We start from the raw sequence: 15,030 nt of genomic DNA on the forward strand, positions 1-15,030 counted from the left end.
TAGGAGTTGCAATAATGCAATAGGACTATCCTACTACAAGCAGCTCTGAGGTCAACACCCACAAGAAGGAAAAAAGCCTGGTCACATTTGACTTAATAGGCTGAAAATCTAAGCTGTGTGCCAAATAACACTCTAACTAATCTGATTGCAAATGCTAACATAGACCATCCACAAACTGTTGTTCTATGACACAAATCTTTGTTCCTTGTCATGGTTTAGCCTAGACCGAGCCCAAGGCTGAACCACAACCAGGAACAAAAGTTTGTGTCCTGGAACAAATCGTCGTGGAGAATTGACACTCACATTTACAGTCACATTAGCCATTAACTTGCCTTAGCTCTCTATTATCTCATGCTACAACATGACAACCCCCGTACCCCAACTTGTCCAGCCAAGCCTACTGAGAAGATTGTGACTGCCACAGCCAGACAGACAATTCAAAATTCATGTAGCTACATTAATTAAGGATGTGCCATAATTTAGTTGCAGACATTAGAGAAAACTGCACTTCAATTGTAATATTTGCTTAGTTAATCAGAGGGCCAGTAACTGAGCTCTTCGGGCAGGGAATGTGTTATTTTTATAGTGCTTGGCATGACGGGGCCCTCATCCTGATCAGGATAATCACGTACTATTTCAAAAACAATGACAATTTTGCATAAAAAATACATTTTGAGACTTTTGCAATCTCTTTGTGGATAATTTTCAAATAAAAGAAATAAAAGAAAAGGTGAAACATACTGAATACATTTATTGTCAATTATTCACTCAGTCGTACTTAGGAGAGGTTAGGAGACCCATGCAACATACTAGCATGTTGGGTTAGAGACTGTACATAAGGCACTTGACTTGGCAAATGTCATAGGTTCGAATGGTTCCATATTCTCATGTCAGGAAAGCTTAGATGTAATCTATCTACATTCTTATGCTATGCTCATCACCACAGCTTTTGATTTGATTACCTCTTGTGGGGCTGTGTTGTGGACACTATTGTGAGGGTTACGGGGGAGGGAAATTTTGATTGACACCTAGTCTGTGGCAATGGGCAAGGACTTTGACTGAAAGCCTCAACCCCGAAGATTTTGATGGGTTTGGGGAGAGGTTAATGAAGACACTGCAAAGTCTTAACACAACTTGGAGAGACAGACAGCAGGCTGGGACTTGAAAAGAGAGCTCTTTGGATTGTTTTGCCGGTGGTCTGAATGTGGTGCTACATGTGTGAGCTTTAAGTTGACATTTGCTTTTACTGTTTAATATACCTGTTCAGAAATGTACGTGTCCATTAACTAGACTAAGAAAACTCTTCTCCATGTCTACTTGTTTCTATTCCAACAAAGAAATAACTAACTCCAGGAGTGCCAACTTTATTTGACCACTTAGAAGTGACAGTGTTTTTTGTACATACCAGGAAGTGTACATAAAACATTCAGGCCATTAAATTAATGCTAACTCATTTGCTTTGGGTCAGTGTAATGTGAGACCACTAAAAATTGTGCTGCGTCCAGTATTAGTTGAAATGCTGACTGGTGTCTTTTTAACTAACTACAAAACCTTGTCTGGCTTATCTTGACTGTGAGCAAGAGCTCCATTTTAATCAGTCTGTTATCACTCTGTAGGTCTGAGACCACTGAAATATTTTCCTTCTTAAAATGCTGGCAAGTCTGATTGGTACATGAAAGGAAATATATGCATTTCTAGGCTCAGAGCCTAATAACATGCTGTGAGGCTGGCTGTTTTTCTAATTATTTTTCTAGGTTGCTCTTGGTTTCTGCTTTCTAAGGAGGCAAATGTTCCAAGAACTGTCTGACATGTTTAAATTCACAGTAAATCTGCAATAATAACTGATGTTCACACAATGCCTCTGATCAAAAGATCCCTAAATATTCAACAATCAGCTAACATCACAGGCCCAATCCTGTAAGTTGCTGATTGCTTGTTAGCCCCTTGCAAGAGGCATTCACCCATTTGCAGGATACCTATTTGCAGGTAACCCTCAGCATTTAGTAAGACTGGGTTATATATCAACCCCCTAAGTGCTACTGTAATATAAGTGTGAGATAAGAATAAGAAGAATCATTTAATTCAGTACCAAAGTGCATTCACCTATGGGCTGACTTTGAAGTTTATATATCAATATTATATAATTTTATAAACAAAGTGAAGAAAACCGTATTCCCAGGGGAAATTGTAGGTAAGCAAAATGCAATTACCCAATAGGAAAAAGCCAGGCTACTTGGGCTAAATTATCCCTACTCTTTACCAAAAATGACACAGCATTTTTAATGACAGGAGACCAGGACCTTAGCTTTATATGTCCTCCATTAGCACGGTATCCTCTTAATACTGGAGCACTGCTTCAGTATTGACTCAGGTCCAGATCCATAAAGGGCCTTAGGTGCCTAACATTTAGGCACCACTGTCTTCCCCCATCCTTGCTCAGCTGCCACCTAACCCTTTTGATGCCTAAATTCTCACTGCAAAAGTTCCCTTGGTGCCTATGTTTCTGCATGAGCACTGCTGCCTCGGGCACAAGCCCAGAGACCTTTATCATGCCTAAGCTCAAGCACGATTCTCAAACCAGGTTGTAACAGGGTGGCTTGCCCTATTGACTGGAAAACCTGAAAGGAATCAGCTGATTTTTGTATAAAAGGAGTCAGATTTATGTGTTGAGAGGACCAGCTGGAGAAAGGCTGGATGGAAAAGACTGCAGGTTGCCAGAAGGCACCTATAGGTCCTGGAGTCAGCAGGGAGGCCTGGGAGATACCCTGAATAACTGGGGATGAGATTGGGAGATTCAGAAGGGAGGAAAGAGCCAGTTAGGCATTGGCCTAGAGAAAACTGCCATGTGGGTAGAGGGTTGTAACTAGCTGTGCATCACAGGATCCTGGGCTGGAACCCAGAGTTGAGGGTGAGGCTGGGTTCCCCCACTGGCCCCATGGAGGGAGTTACAAGCCTTTCAGAAGGGTAGTTGAGCTCAGCACGGGGCCTGCAGACAGAATTGAGGACTCTCTGAAGTAGAGCCCCAGAGAGGGCAGAAACTTTGTTCTGTTTCTGTTAAGGACATTTTGGACAATTGGGACCTGGAAGGGATAGACTAAAGATGGTGACCCCACCGGAGGACCAAGTTACCTGACAGAGAAAACACCACAGTGCTGAAGCAACTGCCAAAAGGGGGCACTATCCTGGCGTGAGAGCTGTGGCACCATGCCGGCCCACGAGAGAGTTCATAGTGGTGAGTAGACTAGCAGTGAGTTACACAGGTGAAGATAGATGTTGCTCCCACCTGCCGGGCCGGATCCACACTTAGCTCTACACCAAATAGCTGGCGAAGGAGGGTGCAGTGGCTTCTGTTATAACTTCTAGCCAGGGGTTAGGGAACTCACCTGGGATGTGGAAGCCCCCCAGTTCAATTCCCCCCTTTGCCTGATGAGAAGGGATTTGAACAGGGGTTTCCCGCCTCTCCTCCTCATCCCAGCACCCAGCTGCTTGGTCTGGAGTTAGGCATGTGCTGCCTCTGTTCTTGCAAGAAACAGCTTAGGCACATGACTCCAGGAAAGACTCCCTTTGTGGATCCCAAGCAGAGATAGGTATCTTCCTCCAGCCTAGACTTGGGCCACTAACTCTGAGCGGGTGCTGGGGTTTAGAACCCATCCCTCTCCTTGTCATCTGGTATTGTCTTGTTTAGGCAGCTCCCCACCTAGTGTGCTGGCTTTTATAGATCCCATTCTCGGGTGACTCTCTCTCCCCTTGCATTACAGAAGGAGCCTAGGTGTCTAACCCAGCATTTGTGGCTTCCATTGGTTGGCTAGTCGTCTAGAAATTAGGTGTTGAAATGTTCAGTGCAGTGCAATCAGCTTTATTTGAAAAATACACTTTGGTGCATTCCGAGCACATGTGAAATAAATTGCTGATTACATCTGATTTCTCCTTTATAAGTACAATGATACATGGAAATAGCGGTAAGATCATATGTTGGTGTTGTAAAAGGTCATCTTCAGAGGAGAGGGAGGGTGGGTTGTTGAATATACGTCTGCACCCACACTTTGAAGAACAACAGTTACAATGCAGTAAGTAACCCTCCTTTCTTCTTCGAGTGGATGCAGATGTGCATTCTGCTCAGGTGACTCACAAGCAGTACTCTCAGGAGGTGGGAGTCAGAGTCCACTTAAACAGTGACTGCAGAACTGCCTTCCCAAAGTTTGCATCCAACCTAGATGCCATGGTATATGCATAATGTTTGGCAAAAGTATGTATGGAAGACCATGTAGCAGGCCTGCAGATGACCAGTATTGAAACATCACTAAGGCTATGTCTCCACTACCGCGGTAAGTTGACCTACACTATGCAACTCCAGCTACGTGAATAACACATTTGGAGTCAACGTACCTTATGTCGAGTTACCGTGGGGTCTACACCGCGGGGGGGTCGATGGGAGAAAATCTCCCATTGACTTACCTTACTCTTCTCATCAGGGGTAGAGTACAGGGATCGACTGGACAACAATCTGCAGTTGATTTGGCAGGTCTTTACTAGACCCGTTAAATTGACTGCCAGTGGATCGATCTCAGAGCATCGATCCCGTAGTGTAGACCTGCCTTAAGAAATGCAGTGGATGTCACTTGGGCTCTTGTGAAATGAGCCTATATTGACTGTGGGAATGTAGCCTGAGCTACTTCAAAAGCCATGATAATGCAGGAAGTTATCCATTGGGAAATTGTCTTTGTAGAGAATGGTGGAACATTCATTCAATCCACACAGGAGACAAAAAGCCAAGGTGATGAACAAAATGGTTTAGTCCTTTCCAGATAGGACACCAAGCACTGCTTCACCTCTAACGTATGGAGATATCACTCATCTTGATCTGAGTGCAATTTACGGAAGAATATAGACCCTGTCATTATTGCAGAAGGCCGTGTGGGGACCAAGACATCTTTACAGTCAGCTCTGGATGCAGCGCATGCTTCATCCAGACTTATGGCATACTGAAATGAAGTTGGTACCAGACCCCCAGACGTAGACTGCATTGGAATTGCCATTGGTACTGAAGATAGCACCTGCACTGGCAGTCTCCTCAGTATCAAACTGGAAGCTGACTGAAACCCAGGGCCCTGGGTATGAGGTAGTATAGAGGATAGCGCTGACACTGATAAGTTGGTCACCGGGTGCCAACAACGCCGAAGGCAAGACCACCATAGTCAAATGCTCTTGAATAAGTGGTGAGTCAGGAACAGGCAAGCCCAGCAAGTCCACTGCTTCCTGATACATTGGCAGTGTGGAGACTATTGGTGCCGACATCACTGTCATCAGTACCAGACTCAACGGACAACTTTGGAGCAGTACTGGAATCGATGGTACAGAGTCGGTTGACGACCTGGCTCTTTCCCACTTATTGGGAGACTCACATGCCAGTCTGCATTCCTCCTAGATGGGGAGGAAGAAGAATCTCTTCAGATTCTGGAGCAGTCTCAGGTTCGTTTTGTGGGTTCTCTTCTTTGGGGAACCAGAGAAAGGGGAATGATCCCTCTTCCTCCTGGGTGAATGAGTCCGGACATGGACCCCAAGTCCATACTGGTTCAGGAGCTCTCTGAAGGAACCTGAGGATCTGTGGCAGTCCCTGGAGCTGAAGTGGGCCTCAGGGCCTCCTCCATGAGGTGCTTCTTCAAACCCAAGTCCCTTGCCACCTACGATCTCTTCTTAAAGGACAAGCAAATAGAGCACCTTTCCTTAATGTGCTCTTCCGCAAGGCACAGTAAACATCAAGTGGGGGTCACTAGTAAATATAGCCACCCCACACAGTGCAAAATGTTTGAAACCCAGAGAAGGCATGACCCCGGACTAAACTCTAATACCTACATGACACTTAAGGTACTACTAAACCAACTATTTACAGAAAAAAAAAAACAACCACTGAAACACTGTGAGGTGAACACCACACTGAATGCTCTGATTCAAGCTGCAGGCAGTGAGAAAAAACTGAGGTAGGTTAGGGCAGCACCAGCCTTATATAGCCACGGAGGGGCTTCTAGGGCCAGAGAACGCAACCACCGCCCTGATGGGTATTGCTAAGCACAGTTCTCTGGCTTTGGTGTACTAGGCACGTGCATACCTGGGTGAACTATGTATCTGCAACCACTCAAAGAAGAACTAGTAGGTCTTCTAAACGTAAATGTAAAATATTTCTGTCCACAAAAAATGCGAAGACCTTCTGCTTTTGTCTTCTTGTCCATTCCAGAAGAAACTAGAATTTTAAAGGACAAAGTAAGTTCTCTACTGACAGAGCACTCATTATGTTGCCCAGAATCAGTATGAGGCAGGAGCTGGTTGTCTAGGTCCCTCCTTAATTACGAGGCAAGTAAATCAAGAATGACACTGACTTAAACATCTATACTTGAAATTCACTCTTACTCATTCTTGTCAGAATCCTGGCAATCTGATGCTCTGATTTTATCAATAATTACATGTGTTTAGCTTTAATTTTATGAATAGGCCTAGTGTGTTCAGAAGGACTATCTGTTTGCAGGACCAGAGCCCAGGACAGTAGTGGGATATGGAAACTTAAGGCATATACTGAACCTTATTTTTTCTTAGAAATAACCTAATTACTACTAATAATTATCGATTAATAATACTGCCTTCCATATGATCTTCCATCCACAAATATGCCTACTCCACTTTCTGCAGCATCTGGGTTTCTTTTGCAGATCTCCCATCAAAATGCTGATTCCCTGCTTAACTTTGCATTGTTCAATAAGTCTGATAAAATCAAAAGCTAATGCTCCATGTTTGCACATTATTAAAGATAATGGCTACAGCTGGATTAAGACTTACTTACATTGCCAGTTTCCTGTTCTTTTTCAAACTATGTAATGAATGGACAAATTTAGGTCTCTGTGGCTTTAAATTTATCACTGTCCTTAAAAGAAATTCAAAAGCTTTTATACATCTATACCTACAATATATACTGTATAACTTTGCTATTTTTCCTTCTTTCTTTCCTTCATCTTAATTAACAGCTATTCCTTGGCACCAGTTCCACAGTTGCTGTGAGCAGCCATTGGCAGAGTATGCCAATACCTACGCCTTCCCACTGGAGATTTTTTTTTACCACATGCTTAAGCATGACCTTCGTCGAAAATGACAGAAACCCTGTGGGACCTCTTTCAGACCAATAACCATGGAGTCTAGAGGGGGTAAAATGTTATATTAAATTACATGATGCTTCCTTGAAGTATAGTCTGTCCCAATTCCACTCCCCTGACTCTTTCAAATGATTGTAACACTTCCCATGTGCATACCTAAAAGTAAGTTTAATTTATGACCCGCGTTGCATTTTAAATGTTTAATTAAGTTAGTGGTTAGAACTGACTCATAAACCCATAAAAATGGAAAGTGGTAAAATAATTATTCACTGCACCTGCCCTCCAAATAATTAGCACCATTCATTACTCACAATCAGCAGTAATGGTGCTAAAAGTTAGCTATCCAAGCAGTTATAAAAATAAGGGCAGACCTTGCAAGCAAAGCTGGGAAAAAATCAACAAAAATCTTTTGCAAAAAAAGGACTTACATATTTCCTTTGCCATCATACACCCATCTGGTGCTGCCAATTCCTTCAAAATCTGAGGCCCAGTAATAAATACATGCATTAATGTGCAAGATAAACAGCAGGTATCCAGTTGTTCGAATGACTCTGTAAAGGACAACATATTGTAAATCACAGCTGATATAATTCCTGGAAAACAGTTTGTTTTTATTTTCCCTTTAATATGGAACTCCCTGATTTTGATCAATAGCTGTATTAATACCGGCTATTACTTGCCACAATACAGCACCTTGACCGGTATTTGCTAGCTGTTTTTCCACTGTGCCATCTCCTGCCTCTGCCTTCCTCCAAAGGCCAAATGAATCACCTTCATAGAATAGTGAATTTACAGATTCAGACTAACACGGCTACCCCTCTGATACTTCATAGAGTAGTTGATGCAGGGTCATTCCTAAATTATGTTTCTCTTAGGACTTCATAAACCATTGGTTTAACTGGTTATAAATGTTTATAGAAAGGTGAAACTGTATTAATGGGATTGTAGAGCATGAATCAATGTATTGTAGACTCTGCTGAAGACAGGCTCAGGGCTGGAGCAGAAATTATGTGTATTGAGAGCTGCACGAGGAAGCTTGCAAAATGCCTGTTCCTGCCAGTACTTTTGGTTCCTCAGTCTCTTGAGTCTCTTGAGCCAGCTCATCCCTCGCCCGCGCCGCTTCCCGCTGCCCCCATTGGCCCGGGACGGCGAACCGCGGCGAGCGGGGGCCGCAATCGGCCGAACCTGCCACATCAGCAGGTAAATAAACTGTCCCGGCCCGCTAGGGTGCTTACCCTGGTGAGCCGCGTGCCGAACGTTGCCGACCCCTGTATTAGGTTGTAATATATAGATAATATTCTCCCTTCCTTTTGAATGTAACTTCTGTGCCTAAATCTCATAAAATAGTTGGTTTGTAATGCAAGAATCCCAAGTCTATCATTTAAATGTAATTGTCTGAAATATAACAAGGTGTCATGGAAGGGATTCTTGCTCCCACGGCAGCAGCATACAAGAACCCATATAAGCCCCAGAGCTGCGTGGAGGAAATTTTTCCGGCTGCAGGCATTACATACGGCAACCTGTGCTGCTCTACAATCCACGCTTGGTATAAGGCAAATGACATTGCACAACTGGGGGCGAGCGGGTGGGGCTGATTAAGTTGGGAGCAGCATTATGGGCATTCTTAGCCACAGTGCAGCCCATAGGGTAGTGCTGTTATTTAGGAGCTGTTTTGCTTCCTAGAGCAGCCTGCAATAAAGAAGGCACAAAGTCGCCACTCTCCAAGGTCTATGCTGCATTGATTCTCACCCCATGTTCAGCTAAGAGAGTGATTGGAGGAAGATTCTGTACATAGCAAAGGCAAGGTGAAAGCAATGCATAAAGAAAAACATTCAAACAACCTTGGTATCATGACTGCTGCTATGTGCCAGAAAACTACCACACAGAATCTCACTTCAGCCATAAGCAAAGGAAGTCTCCAGTAATGATCCCATTAAATAAACCCTTTATGGGTCTTCAGATTCTGTCTGGTGTGGTGACATGTGCCCCAGATAATAATAATAATAAAAAATAATATATGGAGATATACCTATCTCATAGAACTGGAAGGGACCTCGAAAGGTCATTGAGTCCAGCCCCCTGCCTTCACTAGCAGGACCAAGTACTGATTTTGCCCCAGATCTCTAAGTGGCCCCCTCAAGGATTGAACTCACAACCCTGGGTTTAGCAGGCCAATCAAACTGAATGGAATGGGATAACTCGTATGAATAAAATTACCCATATACATTAGTGTTTGTAGGGTCAGGGCCTATAATGAAGAGAGACAGTTAAAAAATAACCGAGAGGAGTCGTTTGGGGTTTAGCATAGTCAACACTGTGCTTGACTGACAACCTGGGAGACAGAATGCAACCCCCACAACCAAAAAGGCTTTGTCTGGACTGGTGGGAAAAAGGGCAATGGCTCCTTTAAGGGTCCCCCCACCCTTGGGGTTGGGAGTTGGGGTGACCAGTAGTGGAGAAAAGGTATCATCTGAGCCAGTGGATAGGCTGGTGGGGCTTAAGTAAGCCATTAACCCCTGCATACCTGGGGGAGGGTACCCTGTCCCCCCTTTCATGCCTGGATTAACAGCTCTTCTCTCCCCTTTTTGGTCTGTTGTAGTCATTGCATTAGTTGCCTTTTTTGGGACTGTGAAAAGTCATGCCTGGCATCTTGTCTTTCTTCCCGCATGTTCAGGACAATGATTGAAATTCTGTGCCAACCTTTGCATACTGTAAGTCTACCCCTCACATACCTGTAGATGTATGCTTTATCCAGGATAGCTTCCAACCGGTCATTGAACTCAAAGAAGGCCATATGCTAGACGGAAACCAAATAAAAGCAATCGAACTAGGGTCCTTATAACATATATTTTTCTAATGGAACTAACATTGGTTCACATACATATTTTGAAAATAATGTATTTTTCACTTGTCTGACATTCCTTAAACATCTAGTTTAAAGGTGAACTGTGAAGCTAAAATGAGAAATTGAGCTCAGCATAGATTTTGGGTGGTGTTTGTCCCTATTAGCTATGTTATGGATGATGTCTTGTCATTAGGGGAGTCATTTCAGTAAAATTTGGAGCAGGGCAAAGTTATGTCGGCATATAGAATATTACAAGATATAATCACGTATAAAGTTGGTGGAGGCAAAAAGTGGCGCATACAGACCTGTGAAAAGTCTGGGGGTGGGGGCAAACCAACGTATGGGAGGGGCAACTGACCTCTTTGTCCCATAGCAAATGACGTGCCTGCTTGCCATTTACTGTGATGACTGATGATGTTGATGAATGACTTTTTACTCAGTTAAAATTGTACTTGCTTGGGCTGAACATAATTTTGCCAAAGTAAATTAATCATTTAAAAAAATCCTTTCCCCTATTCTTGAAATCCCTGTCATTTCCTAGTTCGTTGAGGGTATCCCGGACTGTAAAAATTCATCATGAGACCTCAAGTGATGTTAAAGGTTAGTTAATCTACTCCTGTGTTGAATTCCTCCCACATTAACTATTTTTACTTTAGTTTTGCTATACGCCTTTAACATTAACAGGTACTTTTTGCTGTTTTCTGTCTAGCACAAATTTACTTGCCTGATATTATATAGCATTTTGCTTTACATTCTTCCTTACCATTTTGGTTCTGTGTTGCCAGTCAGGACATTAAAAATCAATCAAACCAATGCCACCCCTTCTCACCAGCCCAAATTTCTTAAGTCAGTACAGAGCTACTAAATATAATAAGGGAAGCTATTTCCTTAGGTAAATCTTTAGCATAAGTTTGCATATAAAATAGACTTCCAGAAAGGGTTTTGCCACTATAACAGATGCCATTCCCATTGTGCAGTGCTTAGATAATGTGAAAAGTGCTTTGTACATGTAACAAAGAGAGAGATTTTGACATTGACTAATTCAGCAGGGAGTTTTTCAAGGGCAGGAATAGTAAAATGCCAGGGCCAAAGGGTGGCAGTTAGCCACTAGCCTGAGTTGGGGTGGGAGGTGGGTGGGTATGTGGAGCTCCACTGCCTTATTTGGCAGCTCAAAAAAAATTGGGCTGATGCAGGGGGCTGTGCAGGCTGCACCTTCCCATGATACAGCTGACCTGTTCTGCAAGGTGATGTAGAGATGGGGCAGAGTTATAATCTGTCTCTTTCCCACCCCCTCCATACTGGGTGCTGTACATTTCTTGCACTTGATAAGAAAAATATGCTTATGTTTATTAAATGGGCAGTGTAAGATATATGCTGTCCTTAACCATCCACTCCCTTGCTTTTAAGTGGTTGAATTTTGTAAGTAATGTGATAGGTAAGCAGTAAGTACATTATTCTCATTTAGCAATCTTAACTGGTTTTTTACATTTTTTTTTGCAAATAGGGTATTTAAAACAATTTCAATTTAAACTAGTAGAAACAAACTAGTCTAGATCACAGAAATATTGTTTACAAGTCAGAAAGTAAATATAAATAAAATCAGCTGAAAAATAACCAGAATAATTATCCTATTATTAAAACAACATATTTTACTTATTTATTTGGTGGTAGTTTGATTATGTAGCTTAGATTCTTAGAAAGAGGAAACATTCACAAAATCAAAAACTAAAGACTCCCAAATATTTATACTAAATCTTCAATAGTTTTTAAACTTTTCATATTTTCCAGTGGACGAGCAGTCATAATAAATTCTCTGGTCTTACCTTTAACAGCTTGTTTGCTCTAAACACTGGGTTAAACCCAAAGATGAAGTATAAAACATCAGCTGGTATTACTGATGCCGCATCAAGCTGTTGAAGAGCACAGTTCAATTAAGACTTGACAATGACTATAACTTGTTTACATTCTGTAGTGAACATGGCTAGATTTAATAATCATTGCACATGAAAGTTGAACAGTCAACATACAGTGTCCATCTATCTCTGAGTAACTGACAAGCAACACCGTCTCTAGGAAAACACCAGGAGCTTTCTTCTGCCCTTACTTCTCATGTCTCAGATCAACATGTCTCAGATTCTCATATAGTTACTGAGGATTATTGACAACGTCTTGGATATTTAACTGTAGCATTGCTCTTAATAATTAAATGATGTGGGCTCAGTTATGGTGCCGATGAACCTGAAACATGATGAGGGTTTAGGAGAGGGGGTGAAGGCTCACCTCACAATCATTTCTGAGAAGTATTATGATTTTCAAAGCCATAATACCTCCAGGGACCTGTGGGGAGCACGAGGAAGGGCACCCCCTGCTATAACTATACAACAGATGTAGGCAACACTTCCTTCAAGGCAACCATTCTCTTCTATCCCATTCAGGATCTTTTATTGCCCACATTATCATAGTTTCAGTGTGCCTTCCAATAAGTGTATTTTTCACATGCGGTTCCCTCTTTTTCTTCCTGATTCTTTCCAAGTGGAAACTCTGCTTTGGGGAGAGAAAGGAAGCTGTACCAACCAGGTCAGGGGTCTCAAACTCAATTTACCTTAGGGCCAGTGCCAGTTCTCAAATCCTCCCAGAGGGCCAATGTCACTCATGCCACCCAGAACCCGCCCCCCAAAAACTCCACCCCCCACCTGCCTAAGGCTCTGGGATGGAGTTTGGGTGGGGGAGGAGGTCTGGGGTAGAGGATTGGGGTGCAGGCTCTGGGAGGGAGTTTGGGTGCAGAAGGGGTAAGAAGTTGGGCTCTGAGAGGGAGTTTGGGGGTGGGAGGGGGTCTGGGGTGCAGCTCTGGGATGGAGTTTGGGGGCTGGGGTGTGTGGGGGGTGGGGATGCAGGCTCTGGGAGGGAGTTTGGGGGCAGGAGGGGGTGTGTGGAAAGGGGGTGCAGGCTCTGGGAGGGAGTTTGGGGTCTTGAGGGTTTGGGGAAGGGGTGCAGGCTCTGGGAGGGAGTTTGGGGGCTGGGTGTGTGTGGGGATGGGGCGCAGGCTCTGGGAGGGACTTTTGGGGTGGGAGAGGATGTGTGGGAAGGGGAAGGGGGTCCAGGCTCTGGAAGGGAGTTTGGGGGCGGAAGGGGGTATGGGAGGAGGGGGTCGGGATGCAGGCTTTGGGAGGGGGTTGGGGGTGCGGTGCATACCTGGGGCTCCAAGGCAGGGCGGGCCAGAGGTCCTCCACGTGCCACTGCCCCCCGCAGCATCCCATTGGCTGCAGGGGCACTTGGGGTGGGGGCAGCGTGTGGAGGCACAGCCCTGCCCCGCCCCTATGCCTCAGGGAGGGGCCGGCAGCCACTGGAATGAGCAGGCAGATGCTGCTCAGCTCCACTGCACTGCCGGGGCCCCTGAGGGGGGAGCACCTGGGGGCTGCAGGTGGGGTCAAGGGAGAGACTCAGCCCCAAAACTGTTGGAGTCCCGCGGGCCACACTGGGGAGGCTTGCAGGCCACAGATGGCCCATGGGCCAGGAGTTTGAGACCCCTGAACCAGGTGCTGTGTCTTAAAAGGAGCCGCTCCTGGAAGTGGCTCCTGGCTTAGACCCTACTCTGTTGCTGCTGTGGTGAGGGAGCAAAAGGGGCTCATGGAGGTCAGAACCCTGCCTTCAACCTCCCCCAAAATGCTTCCACCCTGAGAAATGCCGTTAACCACTAGCTATTGACTCCATCCTTTTTCTTCCCCGTGCTGAGAGATGGATTGTACCTGACTCCTGAAAAAAAAAGTACTGACTGGGGAAGGAGTTTCCCCTGGCCACTGTCTCTCCTCTAATGCACCCACAGAAGGAAAGGCAAAATTTAGACACATACATTTTAATATGCAGTGACAGTCAGTCAGTATTTAATTAAATGATTAAATTCCAAAATGTAGTGTAGCCCAGGCCTGGGAGCTGAAGAGAACCATCAACTCCCACTAACTTCAGTAAAAATCAAGGGCACTCATCACCTTGCAGGATCAAACCTAAGACACAGGTCCAATATACCCACTCTATCACTTTGCTTTCAGGTTGAATCCCTTCCCTGCTCCATTGTCTGTATTCGGTCTGTTTGGGCTCTGATCCTGCAAACACTTCTGCATCGCTTAACTTGAGGCATTCAAGCCTGCCTTTGGAATTATGAGACTTCTTGTGTGCTTAAAGTGGAGCATGTACAAAGGTGTTTGCAGGAGCAGAGCCGTAGGTTGTAATTTCAGAGATGCTTGGGGACCTGTGGCTCAGTAACTTTCAGTACAGTGTCTTTTCACTCTTGCTGAGAAAATTACATTTCAGAATAAAATGAAATAACTGCCCTAAAATAAAATGGGTCCTTGATTTTATCTAAGGCACTGAGCTTTAAAAGTTAGAAGGAGTTTTAGATTTACTTGCGTGGAGCCAAGGTGATATCTACTATTTAAGACCATGTGTTACTATCACAAGTACATACTAACAAGTTTCAGAGTAACAGCCGTGTTAGTCTGTATCCGCAAAAAGAAGAACAGGAGTACTTGTGGCACCTTAGAGACTAACAAATTTATTAGAGCATAAGCTTTCGTGGACTACAGCCCACTTCTTCGGATGCATATAGAATGGAACATATAATGAGGAGATATATATACACACATACAGAGAGCATAAACAGGTGGGAGTTGTCTTACCAACTCTGAGAGGCCAATTAATTAAGAGAAAAAAAAACTTTTGAAGTGATAATCAAGCTAGCCGAGTACAGACAGTGTGATAAGAAGTGTGAGAGTACTTACAAGGGGAGATAGAGTCAACGTTTGTAATGGCTCAGCCATTCCCAGTCCTTATTCAAACCGGAGTTGATTGTGTCTAGTTTGCATATCAATTCTAGCTCTGCAGTCTCTCTTTGGAGTCTGTTTTTGAAGTTTTTCTGTTGTAATATAGCCACCCGCAGGTCTGTCACTGAATGACCATACCATCAGGGGCTCGTTCACCTGCACATCTACCAATGTGATATATGCCATCATGTGCCAGCAATGCCCCTCTGCCATGTACATTGGCCAAACC

At 44.1% G+C, this 15,030-nt stretch overlaps 1 protein-coding gene across 1 annotated transcript in view; it reads right to left on the bottom strand.

Moving 5' to 3' along the window:
• Positions 1-15,030, bottom strand: part of CNGB3 (cyclic nucleotide gated channel subunit beta 3) — a 128,452-nt gene that overhangs the window by 33,393 nt on the left and 80,029 nt on the right. The window contains exons 8-10 of the mRNA XM_034759582.1: positions 11,808-11,894; positions 9,872-9,936; positions 7,568-7,690 (exon numbers count right to left, since the gene is read on the bottom strand). Of these exons, the coding sequence (XP_034615473.1) occupies positions 7,568-7,690; positions 9,872-9,936; positions 11,808-11,894 (275 nt within the window). The remainder of the gene's footprint in view (positions 1-7,567; positions 7,691-9,871; positions 9,937-11,807; positions 11,895-15,030) is intronic.

Source organism: Trachemys scripta, chromosome 2 (assembly GCF_013100865.1).
Source record: "Trachemys scripta elegans isolate TJP31775 chromosome 2, CAS_Tse_1.0, whole genome shotgun sequence".
NCBI classification, from domain to species: Eukaryota; Metazoa; Chordata; order Testudines; family Emydidae; genus Trachemys; species Trachemys scripta.